Source organism: Bombyx mori, chromosome 9, assembly GCF_030269925.1.
Source record: "Bombyx mori chromosome 9, ASM3026992v2".
Classification (NCBI taxonomy): Eukaryota; Metazoa; Arthropoda; class Insecta; order Lepidoptera; family Bombycidae; genus Bombyx; species Bombyx mori.
This window is the reverse complement of record NC_085115.1, coordinates 707855-728584: the sequence shown is the minus strand read 5'-3', so window position 1 is coordinate 728584 and position 20730 is coordinate 707855. Positions and strand designations below refer to the sequence as shown.

The 20730-nt window shown below is 47.9% G+C and overlaps 1 protein-coding gene across 3 annotated transcripts in view; it reads right to left on the bottom strand.

The window, feature by feature from the left end:
- The window catches only part of LOC110386857 (myosin heavy chain 95F), a 58322-nt gene that overhangs the window by 18084 nt on the left and 19508 nt on the right, over positions 1–20730 (bottom strand). For all 3 annotated transcript variants that reach the window (XM_038013057.2, XM_038013059.2, XM_038013058.2), the window contains exons 2-3: positions 1619–1811; positions 561–634 (exon numbers count right to left, since the gene is read on the bottom strand). In XM_038013057.2, the coding sequence (XP_037868985.1) occupies positions 561–634; positions 1619–1805 (261 nt within the window). In that variant the 5' untranslated portion in view covers positions 1806–1811. The remainder of the gene's footprint in view (positions 1–560; positions 635–1618; positions 1812–20730) is intronic.

Genomic DNA, 20730 nt, shown 5'->3' with positions numbered 1-20730 from the left:
ATAAACTCTACTCTGGTGGCGGGTGGTGCGATGGTAAAACTGAGATGATAGAATTATCTCAAACAATTCCTCAGAGCAATCCCATAACCATCACAACCGCTATATCGGAAAACGAGACGAATAAGAGGAAGGGCAGTGAGCTAGTCCACCCGATTACCAGCTTTTTTTTATCCTACCTAGCTGAGAGCCTTGAGAGGCTATTTCAGCGTAACCTTAACTAGTAGGTGAGCTCACGGGGCTCAAGTCTGACGACGTTGCTAACACGAACCCTAGCAAGAGCCGTGCTTCGCAGAATCTACCACCGGATCGGAAACGCCACCCACTGAGAAGATCCGGCGAGAAACTCAGTGGAATGTGTCTGTGAGTTAATTTACTCGTCGAGCCCTTCGTCGCAAGCGACGGGTTCGACGAGAACGATGACTGGTGAACCTACACCTACATTATACGGTCCAATGTTATTGATCTTTATGAATTAAACTGCTCACTGTCTTTAAATGCAGACAGCACTAAAATACTCAGAGTTCTTTGTTGTTGTTGGAATTATAACTGTATTCACTTACGTATATCTTGTTCTTCTTGTAACGAGTCAAGATATTATTCAGGAGTGTTGCTTCATTCAAGAACATCAGCTCGCCTGAAATATGAGGAAAACATTTATTAATTTACAACGAACATAAGTTTCGGGCATTCTCTTTCCAGTGTAAAACGTATAAACATTAAGAAACTCTTGGTAGTAACAGCTTGTGACAGTCAGTGACATAGATAATTCACATTTCACATAAATTAGTTACGGATAAGCAACTCAAGCACTCAACAGAAACGTTTACGGGCGTCGGTCACTAGATGGCTTCGCTTCGATTCGTTTCTCATTGCTCCTGTAGATGGCAGTAACATATTATCTATCCTATATTTTATTTTTAATGAAGGGTTTTGTAAATTTCAGAAACCACAAATTGATAAAATTTCACCAATTTGCCTATAACAAATAAAAACTTGTATGTTTTTTTCTGTGTTTAGTTAAACAATAATTAAATGCCTTAACTTTAACAACATATAAGTTTTGAGGCATCCGCTACAATATGTCGCTAGTTTCCATTAAAAAAATATTGGCTCAAAGTATCGCAGTTTCAGGGCCCTGGTCAGTCATTTTGTTTTTTTTAATTATTATTACTTCCAATATGCACTATCATCTTTAATAAGGGGTATGTATCACACGAGACGATTATATTTATTTATTTATTTATTGTTATTGCCTTTGTGGGTAGACGAGCATACGGGCCACCCGATGGTGAGTGATTACCGTCGCCCATGGAGTTTTTTTTATTGCTTAGATGGGTGGACGATCTCACAGCTCACCTGGTGTTAAGTGGTTATTGGAGCCCATAGACATCTACAACGTAAAGGCGCCACCCACCTTGAGATATTAGTTCTAAGGTATCAAGTATAGTTACAACGGCTGCCCCACCCTTCAAACCGAAACGCATTACTGCTTCACGGCTGAAATAGGCACGGCGGTGGTATCCACCCGCGCGGATTCTCAAGAGGTCCTACCACCAGTGAAAACCTACTACTTCAGCCATGCCAGGGGCAGAGCCAAGCCAAAGCCGTGTAAACTTACAGTTGTCGTCGACATCTTTATTGGGATCTCCAGCAGGGAATATATCCTCGAAGCTGCAAGTCCTCCTCGGGTACTTGTTGTCCAGGGGCACCACGTCCGCCTCCTCGCCCATGAGCTCGTGGAGCCGCGCCAGGACGAAGCCCTCGTTCGGCTCCCGGACCCATACTAACTGCTTGTCGATCGTCATTGTTCACTGGGGAAGAAGAATTGTGAGGATTAGCTTCACATGTGATAAGCAGGTACCGGAGTCAGGATACATAACAAATCAAGAATATGGCGCCTGTCTTGAGACACAATATTGGAATGTCAATTGCATTGTTAAAGCAGTGATTCTCAAATACTTTTGTGTGCCGCCAAAATCTAAATTATTAAACATTCCATTTGTGTGTAGTGAGCACACGATTTTCATAATTAAAATTTTGAAATCGTTAACTGTGCCACGACACAAAAAAGGTTGAGAATCATTGGTCTAGAGATAAATAAAAGCTGAAAACTATTCTTACAGCCAACTCTCCGAGTGACGGAATCATTCAGTTCAAGTCCAAGCAACTGTATGAATTTAATGACCCTTCATTTGGAATTTCTACATAACACTAGAGGTTGCCTAATTATGAACAATGGGGCATCATAAAAATATTCTGACTACATTTTCAAACGATATACGAACATAAGATCTTGTACATATTATAAATGCATCCATAATATCATATCAATACTAATACATATGTACATACATACGTCACACAGTCCTTACAGTCTTGACACAGACCTTCAAACATATGTTTTGGAACTTGTTGACATTATAAATTATATACTCGAATATAAATTGGTTACGAAATATCAATGGCTTTTGTAATATTATTCATTATTTAAAAATGTTAGTACATTTGAAATTCGATACAAACAGGCTCGAATTCAAATCATCATACTAATCTTTTAATCTAGGGATTTAAACTAATAGATGTTCCCTTGAAAATTTTCGGAAACCGAGGAACTATTAATGAAAATAATACTTTGATTGTCATTTTAAAAAAAAGTGTGTAAAGTTGCTTAGGAAACACAAAACGACATGCATTTAAATTAATCCTTCACTAGACTCGAGAAAATTGCACCGGTTTCTAAAGCCAACGATTCGCGGCCACTTACTTATATTATTAGTACTTAATTTCTAGCTCGGCTGTTGTAGATTGTAGCAAAACGACTTTACAATGTCATTGACCCCGAAAAATCTAGGTCGTTGACCGTTGCGAAACATCTTAACACCAAAGAACAATAAACAGTCTCGGATTCAACACGGCTGAGTTCGACCCTGACCGACCGCAACAACATCAAAAACGGTAAAACTTAATTAATAATAATAATTAGCATGAGTGCACAACGCGCTCCGAATGACCAAGTGGCGTTTCTCAGTTACGTAATCGACGCTACGAGTACTGTATCTTTCGAATGAATAATTAACACACTCTCGGAGCCACGAAGCGTACTTTCCTGTGTGTTACGTCAGAAATTTTATTTAAAAAAAAATTACATGAAAACATTGTCAGACGCTCCGTCACGGCTGGTGACCGCCGGAAGCGAAACAGTGATCGTTCACCACGGTTCGCACATAATTACACTATGTTTTACTGGTTTAACGAGTATTGAATAAGCGTAAAGATATCGTGTGCTTGGGATGATCGGCATAGCACAGCGCGCAAATATTCGAAACACTAGGCCACTGAGTTTCTCGCCGGATCTTCTCTGTGGGTCGCGTTTCCGATCCGGTGGTAGATTCTGGGAAGCACTGCTCTTGCTAGAGCCAGTGTTAGCAGTACCTCCTAGTTTGAGCCCCGAGAGCTCACCTACACGTTAGGGTAACGCTGATATAGCCTCTCAAGACTATCATCATAGGTAGGGAAGGAAAAAAAAGCACCGAAAAAATTCAAGCACAGGGCTGAGCTGACGACTTGGCTAATGGTGGGCGGTAATCGAATAATTTGTAACAACATTATCTTTTGTAACAAAAATAATTAAAAAAAAGAAAACATACAAAACATAACATAATAATATAAAAAAATACGTAATGCGAAACATTGAACATCCACGTTCTTGAAGTAGTTTAAAATTTTAATATTTAAACGGACTCATAACCTTTATATTACTATATTTATGTCATTCTTGTTGACTGTTATATCGATTTTACTGGCACTTTTTTAGTTTAGAACCTTATCACTCTACACTTATTATATCAATCTCTTTGAGGATCTTTACGATCGAATTCTCAAGATACTAATACGTAATCTAATCTGATCGTTTCTATACTGGACTTTTATTTTATTTTTCATATTAAAAACCGAATAAAACGATAAAGTTTTGTTGGAATACGATCTAACTAATATAGCTGTAATTATTATCGATATTTTTTTTTTGTTTATTGCTTAGATGTGTGGACGACCTCACAGCCCACCTGGTGTTAAGTGGTTACTGGAGCCCACAGACATCTACAACGTAAACGCGCCACCCACCTCGTGATATTAGTTCTAAGGTCTCAGTATACGTTCCATCGAAGCACTGTCAGAGCTCGACTCAGACCACCGACCTGTCCTTATGCAGCTCGGTCGCCCTCACAACCCAGCCACTGTTACGAGGACCATGGTGGATTGGAATAAGCTGGGCACGTGCCTAGCCGAAGCCGCTCCGCCAATCCTCCCTTACGGCCCGGATTCGAATCTATCCCCCGAGGACACCGTCGAATCCATAAACATCATTACCGATCACATCTCTTCCGCGATCATTAGATCTTCAAAAGAAGTCGATGTGGAGGACAGCTTCCACCGCATCAGACTGTCCTCCGAACTTAGGAATCTCTTAAGAGTTAGGAACGCGGCAATTCGGGCCTACGATCGTCTTCCCACGCATTCAAACCGGATTCGGATGCGTCGTCTACAACGCGAAGTCCACTCCCGCCTAAGTGACGCGCGTAACGATAATTGGCATAGTTATTTAGAACAACTCGCGCCCTCCCACCAAGCATACTGGCGACTAGCTAGGACTCTCAAATCCGAAACTACCGCTACTATGCCTCCCCTCGTACGCCCTTCAGGCCAACCACCGGCATTCGATGACGATGACAAGGCTGAGCTGCTGGCCGATGCACTGCAAGAGCAGTGCACCACCAGCACTCAACACGCGGACCCCGAACACACCGAGTTAGTCGACAGGGAGGTCGAGCGCAGAGCTTCCCTGCCGCCCTCGGACGCGTTACCCCCCATTACCACTGACGAAGTTAGAGACGCGATCCACAACCTCCAACCTAGGAAGGCACCCGGCTCCGACGGCATCCGCAACCGCGCGCTAAAACTCTTGCCAGTCCAACTGATAGCAATGTTGGCTACAATTTTAAATGCCGCTATGACGCACTGCATCTTTCCCGCGGTGTGGAAAGAAGCGGACGTTATCGGTATACATAAGCCGGGCAAACCGACAAACGAAACTTCTAGTTACCGTCCGATTAGTCTCCTCCCGACGATAGGAAAAATTTACGAACGGCTCCTTAGGAAACGCCTCTGGGATTTTGTTACCGCGAACAAAATTCTCATAGACGAACAGTTCGGATTCCGCTCTAAACACTCGTGCGTACAACAAGTGCACCGCCTCACGGAGCACATCCTGATAGGACTAAATAGGCGTAAACAAATCCCGACCGGCGCCCTCTTCTTCGACATCGCGAAGGCGTTCGACAAAGTCTGGCACAACGGTTTAATTTACAAACTGTACAACATGGGAGTGCCAGACAGACTCGTGCTCATCATACGAGACTTCTTGTCGAACCGTTCGTTTCGATATCGAGTAGAGGGAACTCGTTCTCGTCCCCGTCAACTGACTGCCGGAGTCCCGCAAGGCTCCGCGCTCTCCCCGTTATTATTTAGTTTGTATATCAATGATATACCCCGGTCTCCGGAGACCCATCTAGCGCTCTTCGCCGATGACACGGCTATCTACTACTCGTGTAGGAAGATGTCGCTGCTTCATCGGCGACTCCAGATCGCAGTAGCCACCATGGGACAGTGGTTCCGGAAGTGGCGCATCGACATCAACCCCACGAAAAGCACAGCGGTGCTCTTCAAAAGGGGTCGCCCTCCGAATACCACTTCGAGCATCCCACTCCCTAATAGGCGCGCAAACACCTCCGCCGTTAGCCCCGTCACTCTCTTTGGCCAGCCCATACCGTGGGCCTCGCAGGTCAAATACCTAGGCGTCACCCTCGACAGAGGGATGACATTCCGTCCCCATATTAAAACGGTACGCGACCGTGCCGCCTTCATATTAGGACGTCTCTACCCTATGCTTTGCAAGCGAAGCAAACTGTCCCTCCGCAATAAGGTAACTCTCTACAAAACTTGCATACGCCCCGTTATGACGTATGCAAGCGTAGTGTTCGCTCACGCAGCCCGCACCAACTTGAAGCCCCTTCAGGTTATTCAATCCCGATTCTGCAGGATAGCCGTCGGAGCACCATGGTTCCTGAGGAACGTGGATCTCCACGATGACCTGGAGCTTGACTCTGTCAGTAAGTATCTACAGTCGGCATCGCTGCGCCATTTTGAGAAGGCGGCACGACATGAGAACCCTCTCATCGTAGCCGCTGGAAATTACATACCCGACCCAGTAGACCGAATGGTAAACCGTCGACGTCGCCCAAAGCACGTCATTACGGATCCTCCTGATCCATTAACGGTGCTCTTAGGCACCACAAGCACCGGTCACCGTCCTCGTCGAACCCGTCGCTTGCGACGAAGGGCTCGACGAGCGAACTAACCCATAGACACAGCCCACTGAGTTTCTCGCCGGATCTTCTCAGTGGGTCGCGTTTCCGATCCGGTGGTAGATTCTGCGAAGCACTGCTCTTGCTAGGGTCAGTGTTAGCAACTCTCCGGTTGAGCCCCGCGAGCTCACCTACAAACGTTAGGGTGAAGCTGAAATAGCCTCTCAAGGCTATCAGCATAGGTAGGGAAAAAAAAAAAAAAAAAAAGGTCTCAGTATAGTTACAACGGCTACCCCACCCTTCGAACCGAAACGCGTTACTGCTTCACGGCGGAAATAGGCGGGGTGGTGTTACCTACCCGTGCGGACTCCCAAGAGGTCTTACCACCACTAATTATGCAAATTGTCATTTTACAGGTTTGATTTTTATTACACGATGTTATTCCTTCACCGTGGAAGTCAATCGTGAACATTTGTTTGTTTGTTCGTATAATTCACGCACCGTTTATTGGATTGTAAAGTCAACCTTATCACACCAAAGAACGACTGAAAATAAATATGAATATTCGTTCTTTATTATTTATGTAACCTTAAATACGTTTTACAACGAAACAAATGGAAAACACAAATAGGTAGGAAATCTGTGATTTCAAAAACTGCTACATATTAGAGAAATTTACAGTATTTTCTTGAGTTCGGACGAACCGCAGACATAGAAATAGTTGAATTACTAAACTTTACGTGCGTGCAAGATCACGAAGATTACTACTGAGCAGAGGAAGTTGTAAAATGAACTCTAAAAACGCGAAATTCAGCCGTAATTGATGTAAATTTTTTATTTTATTTTTTTATTTATTTCTTGTTAACATAGAAGTAAAAACACAATCATAATTTGCATCTTTGCTTGCTTTGTCCGCGCGGGTAGGTACCACCACCCCGCTTATTTCTGCAGTGATGCGTTTCGGTTTGAAGGGTGGGGCAGCCGTTGTAACTATACTTGAGACCTTAGAACTTATATCTCAAGGTGGGTGGCGCATTTACGTCGTAGATGTCTATGGGCTCCAGTAACCACTTAACACCAGGTGGGCTGTGAGCTCGTCCACCCATTTAAGAAATAAAAAATAAAAAAAGAACTAGGTCAGGGGTTCCCAAACTTATTTTGTCTACTGCCCACTTTGGGAATAAATTATTATTTAGTGCCCCCATTTTTTCACCTACTTAAAAACCACTATAGCGAGAGCCCAGTCGGTGTCGAAGAGACCCCCCTTTTTCTGGGTCTCTTACCGCCCGCCCCCCTTTAGGCCTGCAGCGCCCACAAGGGGGCGTTATTGCCCACTTTGAGAAAGGCTGAACTAGGTGATAAAAGTCTGTATCTTAAGCAGAAGACTAAGACTAAGACAATAATGCAATGTCGTAGGTGGTCCATTCATTAAGTTGCAAGAAAAAGGATCAAAAAACACCAAAGATGACTCAGCTTTATCACTACATTTATTACGCAGGTCTATAAAGCCCCTAACATCAATAATATTCGTATGAACCCTGACATTTGGACGGGGTGGACTTTGATGGTCGCCGCCTTGCTACGGAAATAACGGCTTGAATCTTTAGGCCCGAAAGGTCATATCCGTTTGCAGGTTATGCGTGGCATTTTGTGACCTAGCTAGCTACCTTTGGCGTGATACTTCCAAACGATTGTCATGACTCCACCTTGTTTCTTTTAAACCCTACTTTAATGTATTTAGGGAAGCACATTTTTTTTATTGAAATAAATCTTTGCTATCCATTGTGAGGTTGGTGAATGTCCTTAGGGTAAATTGCTGATAATCAATTACAAAACAAATTTTATTTTTGATTTAAATGTACTATACATAAATTTCATTCAAATCGGTGGAGCCGTTTAGTAGGCGTTCAGTGACAAACACACGCACAGAAGAAATATATATATATATAGTATGAAAGTATGTTTAACGCTGAGGATTATGTGCTCCTTACAGTCACCCATTCAATTACCTTCAAGGACTGACATTAATTGAATTATCTGGGCTCACATGATTGAGACAAATGTCAAGTTCAGACACCTCTACTGATTGGTTATTTGTACGTTTTATTTATTGTTGTTCGGGACTTTTATTTCTTTAGTTGTAACAAGGAGTAATCTCGTCCTCCTCCTCCTGCTTCAATCGATCGCTCATTGCGGAGCATCGTGATGCGCCCGCCTGTGACCTTTTTTTGTGATTTGTAGCCAGTTATGTTTGGAATTTACGTTACCACTTATGTTGTGTGCGGATGCTCGGACACTTGGTCACTCCATCTTTTTTTGGCTCCGACCTCTGGATCGTCTTCCATCCACTTTACCCATCACTATGAGTCTCTCCAGGTTGTCAGTGGGTTTTCTTGCTATATGAACAAAATACTGGAGCACTCTAGGCATATGGTGGATAGCCCCTTGTCAAGTTTTAGCTCGTTGAGGATGGAAGCGTTCGTCCGGAAAACCGTCCAAGGGATGCGAAATATGCGCCGCCATTACCACATCTCAAACGCGTCTATGCGTGGTCGTAATGACGATAAAAAACAGAATATTTACATATATACTTGTTTAACTTCAAATTGTTGAATACACACAAAGGTGTGATTGAATAAAAACTAGTTCAAGTATTGTGGGCATGACTCTGTAACAAGTTACTCAAGAAATCTTAGACAAGTTCTAGAACATTCGCGGCCTATTTGGGATTTTATGAGTCACAGATATGATAAAAAAAAATATGCTAAAACAGTGCACCCTTAATATAACGACGTCCTCGATTTAACAACTTCTTAGTTATCCCCTTGAACTGTCAATGTCAAATGTACTTTTAAACTGCGAAGATTTCTTGCGAACAATCTCTTTGTAACGAATTTTCAACTATCAAAAAAAATATGTAAATATCTCTAATTAACGACTTTTGTCAACCCACAACCTTTATATAACGTCTCCACCAGTATGACCTCTAATCCTATAGTATGTGAATCAGTCTCGACAGGTTTGAGAAGAATTGTAACCTACCTAATTGTTTTTAAATAGAAAATACATACAGTAATTTGGTAAAATGTGTTATCATTTATAAGTTTTTCGTTATAACAAGATCAGTACGTAATGTTGCAGTGAATAAAACTATTTTTTTTACCTCGTTTTAACAAATGGTAGACAAACCTAACCAAATAACCAAATAACCAAATATAACAAACTTCAGTTTACCGAATTACTTGATATAACGAATATTTACTCGTTCCCTTCAGATTTGTTATATCGAGGTTGCACTGTATTGCTAATAATAAATTGTAAAAGTCGTTTTAATCAAACCAGCGGTTGTCGGGTATAGTTTAATAGTCCACGAAAAACTTCAAACATATTTGGTAACGTTGACAAAATAAGTAGGTTCTCGACACTCAAATTATCAATTATATTTGATAGTTTTATTTGTGACTTTGGTCACAGTTGTGCCTTGTATTGTAAAAGATTGGTCAAGATTATTTAGAGAGATTATAGATTGCGATTGCATGCAGCAGAGATGCGAATGTTGCGATGGATGTGTGGAGTAATGAGAATGGATAGAATACGGAATGAATATGTTAGAGGAAGTCTGAAAGTGGCACCTGTGACAGAGAAGCTGAGAAGTGCGCGTTTGGGATGGTCTGGACATGTGACGAGACGAAATAAAAATGAGGTTGGTAAGAGAATGTTAACTATGAATGTGGAAGGATATAGAGGAAGAGAAGAAATGAATGGATTGCGTGAAAGATGATATTATTATGTGTAAGAGGGGAGTGAGTGAAGAAATGGTACATTATAGAAGACTATGGAAGGAGAAAACATGTTGCGCCGACCCCAGGTGACTGGGAGAAGGGCAGGAGAATGATGATAATGATGATGGTCGAGATTATTAAGTATTCTTATGCCGTTCAATAGTTCGGCGCCACCTTACCCGGCGTCAATAACTTTCACTGTTCAAAAGCTTATTGATACAAAATGTTTACAAGTACACGTTACGGTCGAAAGAGTTGTGCTTACAGAACGGAACGGGAATTGCACAACGCGGAGGTTGAAGATAGCCGAGTTGGATAAGATCGTATATTGGAATACTTAATGTTCGAAGGGCGGCTGACCGTTATTCTAAATACACTTTATACTAAGATATCAGGATATATTCACGTATTAGTTTAGGTATTATAATATTACATCACTACATAATATAAAACAAAGTCGCTTTCTCTGTCCCTATATCCCTATGTATGCTTAAATCTTTAAAACTACGCAACTGATTTTGATGCGGTTTTTTTTAATAGATAAAGTGATTGAAGAGGAAGGTTTATATGTATAATAACATCCATTAAATAGTGGAGAAATCTATAATATATTACAGTTTCCGAAGCGAAGCGAGGGCGGGTCGCTAGTAATGAATATATTGGTATTAGCTAATATTGACAAATATCGGTATTAACCCATCTATAATCATGGAGCTACAACATTCCTTTCACGAAAGACAAAGACGAAAACGGAAGACTCAAGAGGACTTATGCCTTTTGAACTAATTCGAAATAGTGTTACAATGATAGTGTCGTAATTAAAGAACACACAAACAAAGTGTTTTTATGCTTAATAGACGCTAAGTAAGGTCAGTGGACTTTATTCTTAGAGACATTAGTCAAAATAGTAATATAGTTTACGTTAAATTAAAATTACTTATTAACTTTATTGAGCTAGATTGTAGTCCTAGTATTGCGGCGCACGTAGGTTTTGGTCCAAAAAAATGAAAGTCAAATAACATTGAGGATGTAATTTTTAATCAACATTTCAAATCTGTTATAAAATCTGAACAACACGGTTTTCAAAAAGGCAAATCTACTACACTTTTTTTTTTTTTTTTTTTTTTTCCACAGGAGAAAATCGCCGGATCCCCACCCGCGCGGCAGGTGGGGTATGTGGGAGTTGAACCTCACTAAAAACTCCTGCCGCTCACAACCGGCGCCCTACCTCGGACCGGGCCGGAGCCCAGTCGGGGCTATTGAAACGGCGGGACAGGGTTGACGCAGAGCACATTACATCCATCCCACCGTCCCACGGACGCCGGACCGGTGGCCGCCAGCGAAACGACCACCGGTTCCCTCGTTCAGCGGGCCGAGAGCCCGCTTTGATGGCGCCGCGTTACACCTTCCCCCAGAGCGGTCGGGGGAACGCGGTCTACCATCACCCGGCTTCCTATTGTGGGTGAGCGTGCAGAGCACGCCACCCCTCGTCTGGGTCCCTCCCCGCACAAAACGGGTGGGACCCCTAGCTCTTAGGGGGCCAGGTCACGGATACGACCCCGGTCCCGACCCCCTGCTCGGCGGCGGCGGGTTTCTGCGTAGTGAGGAGAGCTTTCCCTCACTCGCCCCGCCGCCTCCTTCTGCGAGATGGTGCACTCGCAGAAGTCGAGCATAGCCTTCCATGACTCATCGCTGCCAAGCATCGACGCCACGACGCCAGGCAGCGACAAGTCAGGTCCTATCTTTGCGACCAGGACACGGCGCTGCACCTCCCAAGCGGGGCAGACAGCGAGCGTATGCTCCGCCGTGTCCAGGTCGTGTCCACAATGGTGACACCTCGTCGTCGGCTCAGCCCCTATCCGGCGCAGGTACTTCCCGAAGCATCCGTGCCCGGTCAGCACCTGCACCAGACGAAAGGTGAGACGTCCCTCGCCACGATTCACCCAGTCATCAAAGACCGGGTAAACCGCCTCGACGGTCCGTAGCCCCCACGTGGGGTTGGCCAATCGCCTCGACCACGACTCGAGCACGGACCGCCGAGAATGGGCCTTCCGCGCCCGCAGCTCACTCTCGGGGACACGCGCCACGCCCCGAGCACGAAGCTCGCTGCGCCACCGATAGTCGGCAGCGAGCGACTCCGCCTCCAGCTCCCATGGCGGCGTCCCCGCCAAAACACACGCCGCCTCGAAGGAGACGGTGCGATATCCGCGGATGACCCTGATGGCAACGGTGCGCTGCGGCCGGCGCAGGAACCGAGCCATAGTGGCCCGGTTGCGCGGCTCAGCCCACACAGGTGCACCGTACAGGGCCATCGATCGCACCACCCCCGCGTAGAGACGGCGCACAACCTGATCCGGTCCCCCAATATTCGGGAGCAGCCGGCTCAAAGAACCGGCCGTCCCCATCAATCGGGGGACCAGCTCCGCAAAGTGAGCGCGAAAGGCCCACCGGCTGTCCAACACGAGGCCGAGGTACTTCAACTGCACCCCGACCCCTATCCGGACGCCTCCAACCACGATGTGGGTGTCAACGGGTGGCGCCCTCCGCGGCCCGTGAAACCACAGAGCCTCGGATTTATTGAGCGCCACGTCGAGACCCAGCCTCCTTATCCTTCCGACGACGAGGGCCACTCCCGCTGTGGCGAGACGGGCAGACTCCCTAAAATCATCCCCCCGGGCCACGACCAACGTGTCGTCCGCGTAACAAATAACGCGGAGGCCCGGGAGGAGGGCGCCCCTCAGCACCCAGTCGTACCCGATATTCCACAAGAGGGGGCCGAGAACCGACCCCTGTGGAACACCACGCACGACCGGAAAGCGATGAAGGGTCCCACCGTACCCGGTACATACGACCGACCTGGCCCCCAAATAGGACCCAACCAGCCGGCGGAGGTAGAGGGGCACTCCATGCCTCTCCAGTGCCCCCCCTATCACGGTCCAGGGCAGAGTGTTAAATGCGTTGGCGATGTCAAGAGACACCGCCAGCGCCACCCCACCCCGAGAGACGGCCTCGTCCGAGAGGGACCGCACGCGAAGAATTGCATCCACGGTCGAACGGCCCTCCCGGAAGCCGTACTGCTCCGCCGACAGGTCAGGCCCCACCCCGACCAGGTGCCGAACGATGCGGGCAGCCAGAATACGTTCCAGCAATTTTCCCGCCTCGTCCAGCAGCACGATAGGACGATATCCGGCGGCTGTATCCACCGGGCGCCCCTCCTTCCTCAACAACACAAGTCTACCCGTCCGCCAGAGCGACGGAAACCGTCCCGACTCCAAGCAGCCATTATATAGCTCAAGGAGCCGGTCCCCCAGGGCACCGAGGGCCAAGGCCAATACCCGGCCGTGGACTCCGTCCGGGCCGGGGGCCGTGTCTCTCGCAGTCATCTTGACAACGGCCACCCGGAGCTCTGCCTCCGTAATACGGGGCACCTCAGCATGAGCTTGGCCGTCGACGGTGTCAGACGGCCCGCCCATAGCGGGAGGGACAAAACCCTCCCGCTCCTGCGGGAACAACGCCGAAACGATGTCCCGCAGCTGCTGGGGCTGGAGACGCTCAGTCATAGAGGGGGCCCACGGGCGCAACTTGCCGCGTACCAATTTGTATGGGCTCCCCCACGGATCCGCTTCGAGCGCCTCCAAGAGTCTCTCCATGTTCTGCTCCTTGGCCCGCCTGATGGCCAGCCGCAGGGCGTCCTTCGCAGCGCGATATTCGCGGTGCAGCCGAGCTTCCTCCTCCGCGAACGCGACGGGCTCGTCGCGCCGCAAGCGGCGGCGACGGCGGTGTCTAGTGCACCGGCGGCTCGCCCGAATGGAGACCGCACGCAGTCTTGCAATTTCGGGCGACCACCAGGGCGACTGTCGCCGTCCAGAGTGCCGAGAGCCGACCCGGGGCATCGAGGCATCACATATGCGGTGCATCGCGCCCCGGAACCATTCGGCCTCGGTTTCCACATCGACAGGTTGTGGGCGCTTGGGCGCCCACGCCGCCACCATAGAGGCCTCCACCAGGAGCTCCCTGTTCAGGAGCTTCAGTGCCCACCTAGGGAATGACCGGGATGCACTCTGCGGGGGGTCAACCCCGCGGGCACCTGCAGCCGGCGTCGGCGCAGGGGCAGAAAGATCGTACCGGATATACCGGTGATCGGACAACGATTCCGCCCCCACCACCACTCTCCAGCCGAGGATGCGCCGTGCGACGGGCGAGCTCGCGAACGTCAAGTCCACGATAGACTCGCCCGTCCACCGCACGCAAGTCGCGATCGAGCCCCTATTAACGATACAGAGACCGACCGCGACCGCCCACTCCTCCAGCAGCCTACCACGAGCGTCCGTGAATGGGGAACCCCAAGCGACAGACTTCGCATTGAAGTCCCCCGCCAGTATCACTGAACGGGGAGCGAGGTGACGAGCGATCACCTCTAGCCCGTCCAGGAACCGCTCGAACTCGACGGTAGGCCGATTCGGAGAAAAGTACACCCCGATCACGACGATATTTTCTAACTGTACCGCGACGATCCCGGGGCCCCTGGTCACCATCGCCAGGGGGGGGACCATCGCGGTTCTTCTGATATGTATGGCCGCCAAGCCATCAACGTCCCCAAACCAACAGTCATCCGCTGGGGGAACAAAGTATGGCTCGGCGACCACAGCCACGTCAATTGACCACTCCGCCATGGTCTGGAGCAACATGTCCTGAGCCCCAGCGGAGTGGTTCAAGTTTCCCTGCAGGAAGCGATAGGTGTGATCCATTAAGGCTGAACCACATCCATCGCTCCCCCCCCTACTCCATTGCCCCCGCTATCGGGCGCGAACGCCTCAGCGGGGGACAAAGTGCCGGCCGGTGCTCCCCCGGCCAACCGCTTCTTTTGACGCCGCTTAGCTTGGCGGCGCCGATTTCGTTCAGCATTCTTGCTGGCCGGAGGGCAGGCCTTGCCCCCGGCCCGGTGGTCAGCCTTGCGCCCGGCCGCCGCACATAATAAGCAGTGCGGCGCAGCCGAGCACACGGCCGCCTTGTGTCCAGGCTGACCACAGCGAAAGCACAATCCGCTGCGGTCAACCGCACTCGCGCATTTAGCGAGGCAGTGCCCAGTGCTGAAGCATCTGAGGCACCGCCAGGCGCGTGGTTCGAGAAGGCGCACGCGGGCCGCTATCCAGCCCACGCGCAACCTGCCCGGTTCCCCCGACGGTCTACCGGGCGGAGGAGCAGCCAAGGAGGTGGCCGCCTCTACCGGGCAACGCACCCAAACAGAGCCAGCCCCGGTATAACCGAGGCGCAGCTCGCCTACAGTTATATTCTCCAGGGCGCAGTTGCCCCGGGCGGCAATAGCCGCCGCCACCTCATCCTTAGTGGTGCAGTCGTCCAGGCCGGTCACTCTCAATTCAGCCATTTTGACCGGCCTGTGCACTCGAACCTCTTCCTCAGGCAGAACCGTACGGAGCTTCGCCGCCAGACGCTCCGCGATGCCGGAACTATCGGCACCAGGACACTCTAGCAGCTTGGCCCCATTGGCCGTCAGCCTACAGCGGAGGCCCTCCCCCGCCCCGATCTCGTCCAGATCAATAGCCGCGCGCGCCCGGGAGACTACATCTCCGTATGACACGCCCTTGGCCTCGGCGGCCGGCAGCAGCGTTAAGACCACTGCCGCCGACCGCGGCGCGCGCGATGACGTCTTCTTCATCTTCTTTTTCTTGGCGGCCACAGGCGCTCGACCCTGTTGGGGAGCAGCCTGAGACGCCGCAGTGGCCGGTGCTCCACCCACTTGGGGAGCTGTCGGTACGGCCCTCTTGGCACCCCGCCGGGCCACCACATTCCACCCCTCGTCCATGTTAGACGGGGGCGGGGGCAGCGGACGGGGTTGAGGCGCTTGCGATGTGCACTTCGCGTTAGCGCCGCCCCCCCGCTCGGCTCTGTCTCGCCCCGGGCCCGCCCTAGTGGCTGGAGCCTGTACGGGGGTGGAGCGGGTCACTGCAGCACCCGACACCGCGGCATGTGTAGACGCAGGCCGTTCAGCGTCACTAGCGACAATACGTTTCGCTTCGAGTGCCGCCAGCCCGCCACCCAGCCTTTCCATTACAGCCTGGACGGTGCGATCGATAATCTCGTCCAGGCTGTAGCAATTCGGTTCCGGCAGGCCCACGATCCGTGGCCCCGCGGATCCCTGCTGCCGCTCGACGGCCGTCGCCTCCCTAGACCGCGGCGACGGGAGACGCGAACGCCGCTGTACCGCGCGCGATGGTGGCAGCACGGGCCACGGGTCGCCAGCCGCCGCTGAGGGACAGGGACCCCGAGGGACCCCGGAGACCAGCGGCGACACCGCCGGCACAGATGCCGGAGGAGTCCGCGACCCAGCGGCACGCGGCAACGCGGGCGACGACCTCGTCGCGGCTACCCGCTTGGTAGCAGCAACCTTGCCATCGGGCCGCTGCTGCGCCTGTAGCTGTGCTCGGAGCCCCAAATTCTCCGCCATCAGCTGCACCACCTGGTCATTGGCGGAAGCAACCGAAGGCAGAACCTTCGAGACTCGCGAGACGACTTCCCGCAGCCTGCGGCCAGCAGCTTTGGTTTTGGCACTGGTCGCCGCATACGACTTGACGGTCTTCATGGCCCTGCCTATGACCAAGGCAGGGTCCCGAAGACCGCCCTCCTCCTCTTCTGTCGTCCGCCCGTCCAGCGAGGCGACAGACATCGACGCCGATGACGGCGCCGGTGACGGTGCGCCCTTCCCCCGAGCGGGTCTCCCTTTAGGGGGCGGCATCTCCTCCGCGGCAGAGGCTGAATCGGAGACTACCACCACTTTCTCCGGTGGGGCATCCGTGTCAGAGGACGACGTTAGCCCCCCCTTCCCTTCGCGGGAAGAAACTCCCCTCGATTTCCTCTTCCGCCTGACTTTCCCTTTCGGGCCAGCCGCCTCGCAGTCGCTGACGAGCGCAGAGCGCGTCGAGCCAGCGCTGGCACACCTCAGTTCGACGGGTTTTCCGCTGCCCGTCGCACAGCCCCCTTCATCGTGGCATGCTTTGCCCCCCCCAGAATACGTGGGGCAGCATGCTCCCACCGAGGTGGAAGCACGGAGGGATTCTCCACCTAGAGTGGTACCCTCCTGGGGTAATTTTTTCGTTAAGTCTGCCATCATTTATTTATTCCTTTATTATTTAACCAGGGGTCGGTCCCCTGGGACGGCCCTCACGACTGGACACCCTCCAGCCACTCATCCCATCACCGGGCACGTCACAGGCTTAGGATTAGGGCATTTTTTATAGAGGTTTGCATCCTCGCGGCCCCTACTAGGCAGCGGCCCCCGCCCCCCACCAAGTGGGGATTACGGTATGGGACAACCCTTGGGACTAGACTCCCTCCAGCCATTCATCCCATCGTCAGGTGTCAAAAACTTGGGATTGGGGCATTTTTTATAGAGGTTCGCATCCTCACGGCCCCTGCTAGGCAGCAGCCCCCGTCCCCTACTCGGTAGGGATTGCGGTGTGCTTCTTCGAAGCCACGCCGGTAAACCGGTACCCCCCTTTGGGGGGCCTTCCCCTGTAGCCGCCAAGAGGCAGCCGGGGACATGGCAACCAGCGACCGGAAGGGAGTGCCCTCCGGTTCACTTCTCATCCACGTGGGGTCTACCATTACTGACAGACCCACACGTCCGACCACGGTGTGGCCACGCCGGCGTACCGGTACCCTCCTCTGGAGGGCCTTCCCCTTTAGCAGCCAAAGAGCTGCCGGGGACATGGCCTAGCATCCAAGAGGGCTCCAGAAGGGAGCCCTCTCCCGCTTCACACACACTTTGTCCAGCAAAGGTGGGAAACGGGAACACGGTGTGCAGTCTTCTTTGTTCACGGCACCCCTGTGCAGACAACGCTGCTCCACGGTATCGGGGTGCACGCTTAAGCCCCACCGCCGCGACAAGGCGAGACCACGTTCGGTGGGGAAATCTACTACACTAGCAGCTTTTAAACTCATTAGTAAAATTACTGAAAATGTAGACAGAAAAATACCCACGGTTGGAGTTTTCTTTGACATGACCAAAGCCTTTGACTTTGTTGACCATAACATTCTTCTACGGAAGTGTAATAATTATGGCATTAGAGGGATAGCTGAAAAATGGCTTAGTAGTTATCTAAGCAACAGACAACAATATGTTGAAATTAGGGATATTGATAATAACAATGAAGAAGTGGCTTTTAAATCTTCATTAGCGTATAATAAAGTAGGTGTCCCACAAGGGAGCATTTTAGGACCGCTACTCTTTATCATTTATATAAATGATCTCCCAGAACACATACATTACCCATGCAGCTTATTTGCTGATGATATAGCCGTTGTAATCACCAAAGATGCCACACTAGATTTAAATGATGAGATAAATGCTACTGTTAGTAAGGTCATAGATTGGATGAATAAGAATAACTTAAAAGCTAATTTAGACAAAACGAGATATATACAATTCTATAATAGACACAAATTTATTAATAACTTAAATATAACTTATAATAATAACACACTAAATGAATGTAATAGCATAACATTTTTAGGATTAAATGTGGATAATCAATGTAGCTGGAATCTTCACATAGATATTACTTGTAGTAAAATTAATCGATTCTCATATGCACTTTGGCGACTTACAAAAATATGTAATTTAAAAACTGCATTACAGGCCTATCATGGATATGTCGCCTCAAATATCAGATACTGTATACCCCTCTGGGGAAATTCTAGTCACATAAATAGAGTGTTCATTGCACAAAAGCAATGTGTTCGTGCCATGTGCAATATTCATCCTCTGACTTCTTGTAAACCATTCTTCCAAAAACATAATATTTTAACTGTACCATCCATATATATACAAGAATGTTGTTTGTTTGTTAAAAAGCACCCACAATTATATAAATCGTGTGGCGAGTACTGTCAATTTAATACAAGATACCCTACTAAACTAATGTTACCAAGTATAAATACTCGTTACTACCATACAAACTGTTATCCTATGACTATCAGAATATTTAATAAGATACCAAACAGCATAAGAGATCTTCCACTAACTCAATTTAAAAGAAAATTTTATTTATGGCTAATAGACAAGGCTTATTATAGTGTGCAAGAATTTTTAAATGATAAGTGTTGTACATACTAAAATATTAGAATAAGAAGTGATAGAATGTAAAAATAGATAGATTTAGTAAATTTTGTGTTATAATTAATATAAAAATAAATTAAATTTTCGCATGCCTAAACAGGCGAAATATATGAAGCAATGTCCTATATCTTGTAAACTATATTTCTGGCGAATAAAGATTTTCTTTCTTTCTTTCTTTCTTGTAATTGAAGTAACTTAATTTTTTTTTAAATTAAATTCATGATAAAAATTCCACTCAATTGAATACGAAAAAACATGGGTCATCCACACCCCTCGGTATTGAATCAAAGTTACCGTGATCCCGTAATGGGCGTGTTACAGTGATCATTCAGTGAACTTGAAATTATACGCACACAAACATCGGCCATGCACGGTAATGTGGCTGTGTCAAGACAGATGTTCCGTGACTAACTGTTTAAACATTCAAATGTAGGTAAAACTGTTTTAGTCCTGTATTAGAGGATTTCCAACGAGATTCTAAATTCGTTGTATAATCTCTCTCCTTTTTTGGGTTTTTACTTCGATCAATAATAGTAGTATAGTGGTATTATTGATCGAAGGGTTTTTAGTAGTGTCTTATACTCTATTCCAATTACGAAGTCCCTTTTGAAACTTCTTAGAACATAATTCTTCACGTTTCGCATAATTTGAAATAATAATCATTTTTTTTTCATGGTCGGAAACATCATTTAAAAAATAAACAATCAATCTAAATCATTAAACAATTAATTCACGCACACAATAACATAATAATAACATATATCTCATAGGACTTCGTGTAGAACTCCGCTTCCAACAGTCTGGAAATAATACACAGATTGCAGTAGTTCACTTAATTCTGTATTGCTTTATTTTAACTCCACTTGTACAATCTTTAGATATCTGCTCACTACTGAATACACTGCTTTCTGTCCCGTTTTTTCAGACTACCGCCTTTTTTACTATGTCACGTCCCCACTTCTGCTATTGCTCCCACCAACAGTGTTGCTATTTGACAATCCGAAAATTGCCATAACTTTAACATGTTAAATTAAATTTAATTATTTTACAACAAACCTTACATTCGTAATTAGAATAGAGTATAGTAGTACCTATTCTCCGTTTTTGTTGTTTTTTAGTAGTATACACAGTTTCTAAGGTAAAACAACAAGAATATGTCAGAATATGTTCGTCAATTAAAACAAATTGTAACGTTTCTATTACGACCAGCAACTGAAATTGCATGTAGTGACAGGTCTAAAATTCAAAAGATGGCTAGTCATTTTTCTATTGTAAACATTATCGAGTAAGATTGAATTTTGGTTACACATATTCGGGGGGTGAAATGGTTCAAATGGTGATTTGGTTCAAGCGACATTTTGGCAACTTTACAGGAGAGCCATTTAAAGGTTAAATTTTCTTCCGATATTTGAATGACCAAACACAATTGAATTTCAATTAAAAACATCGT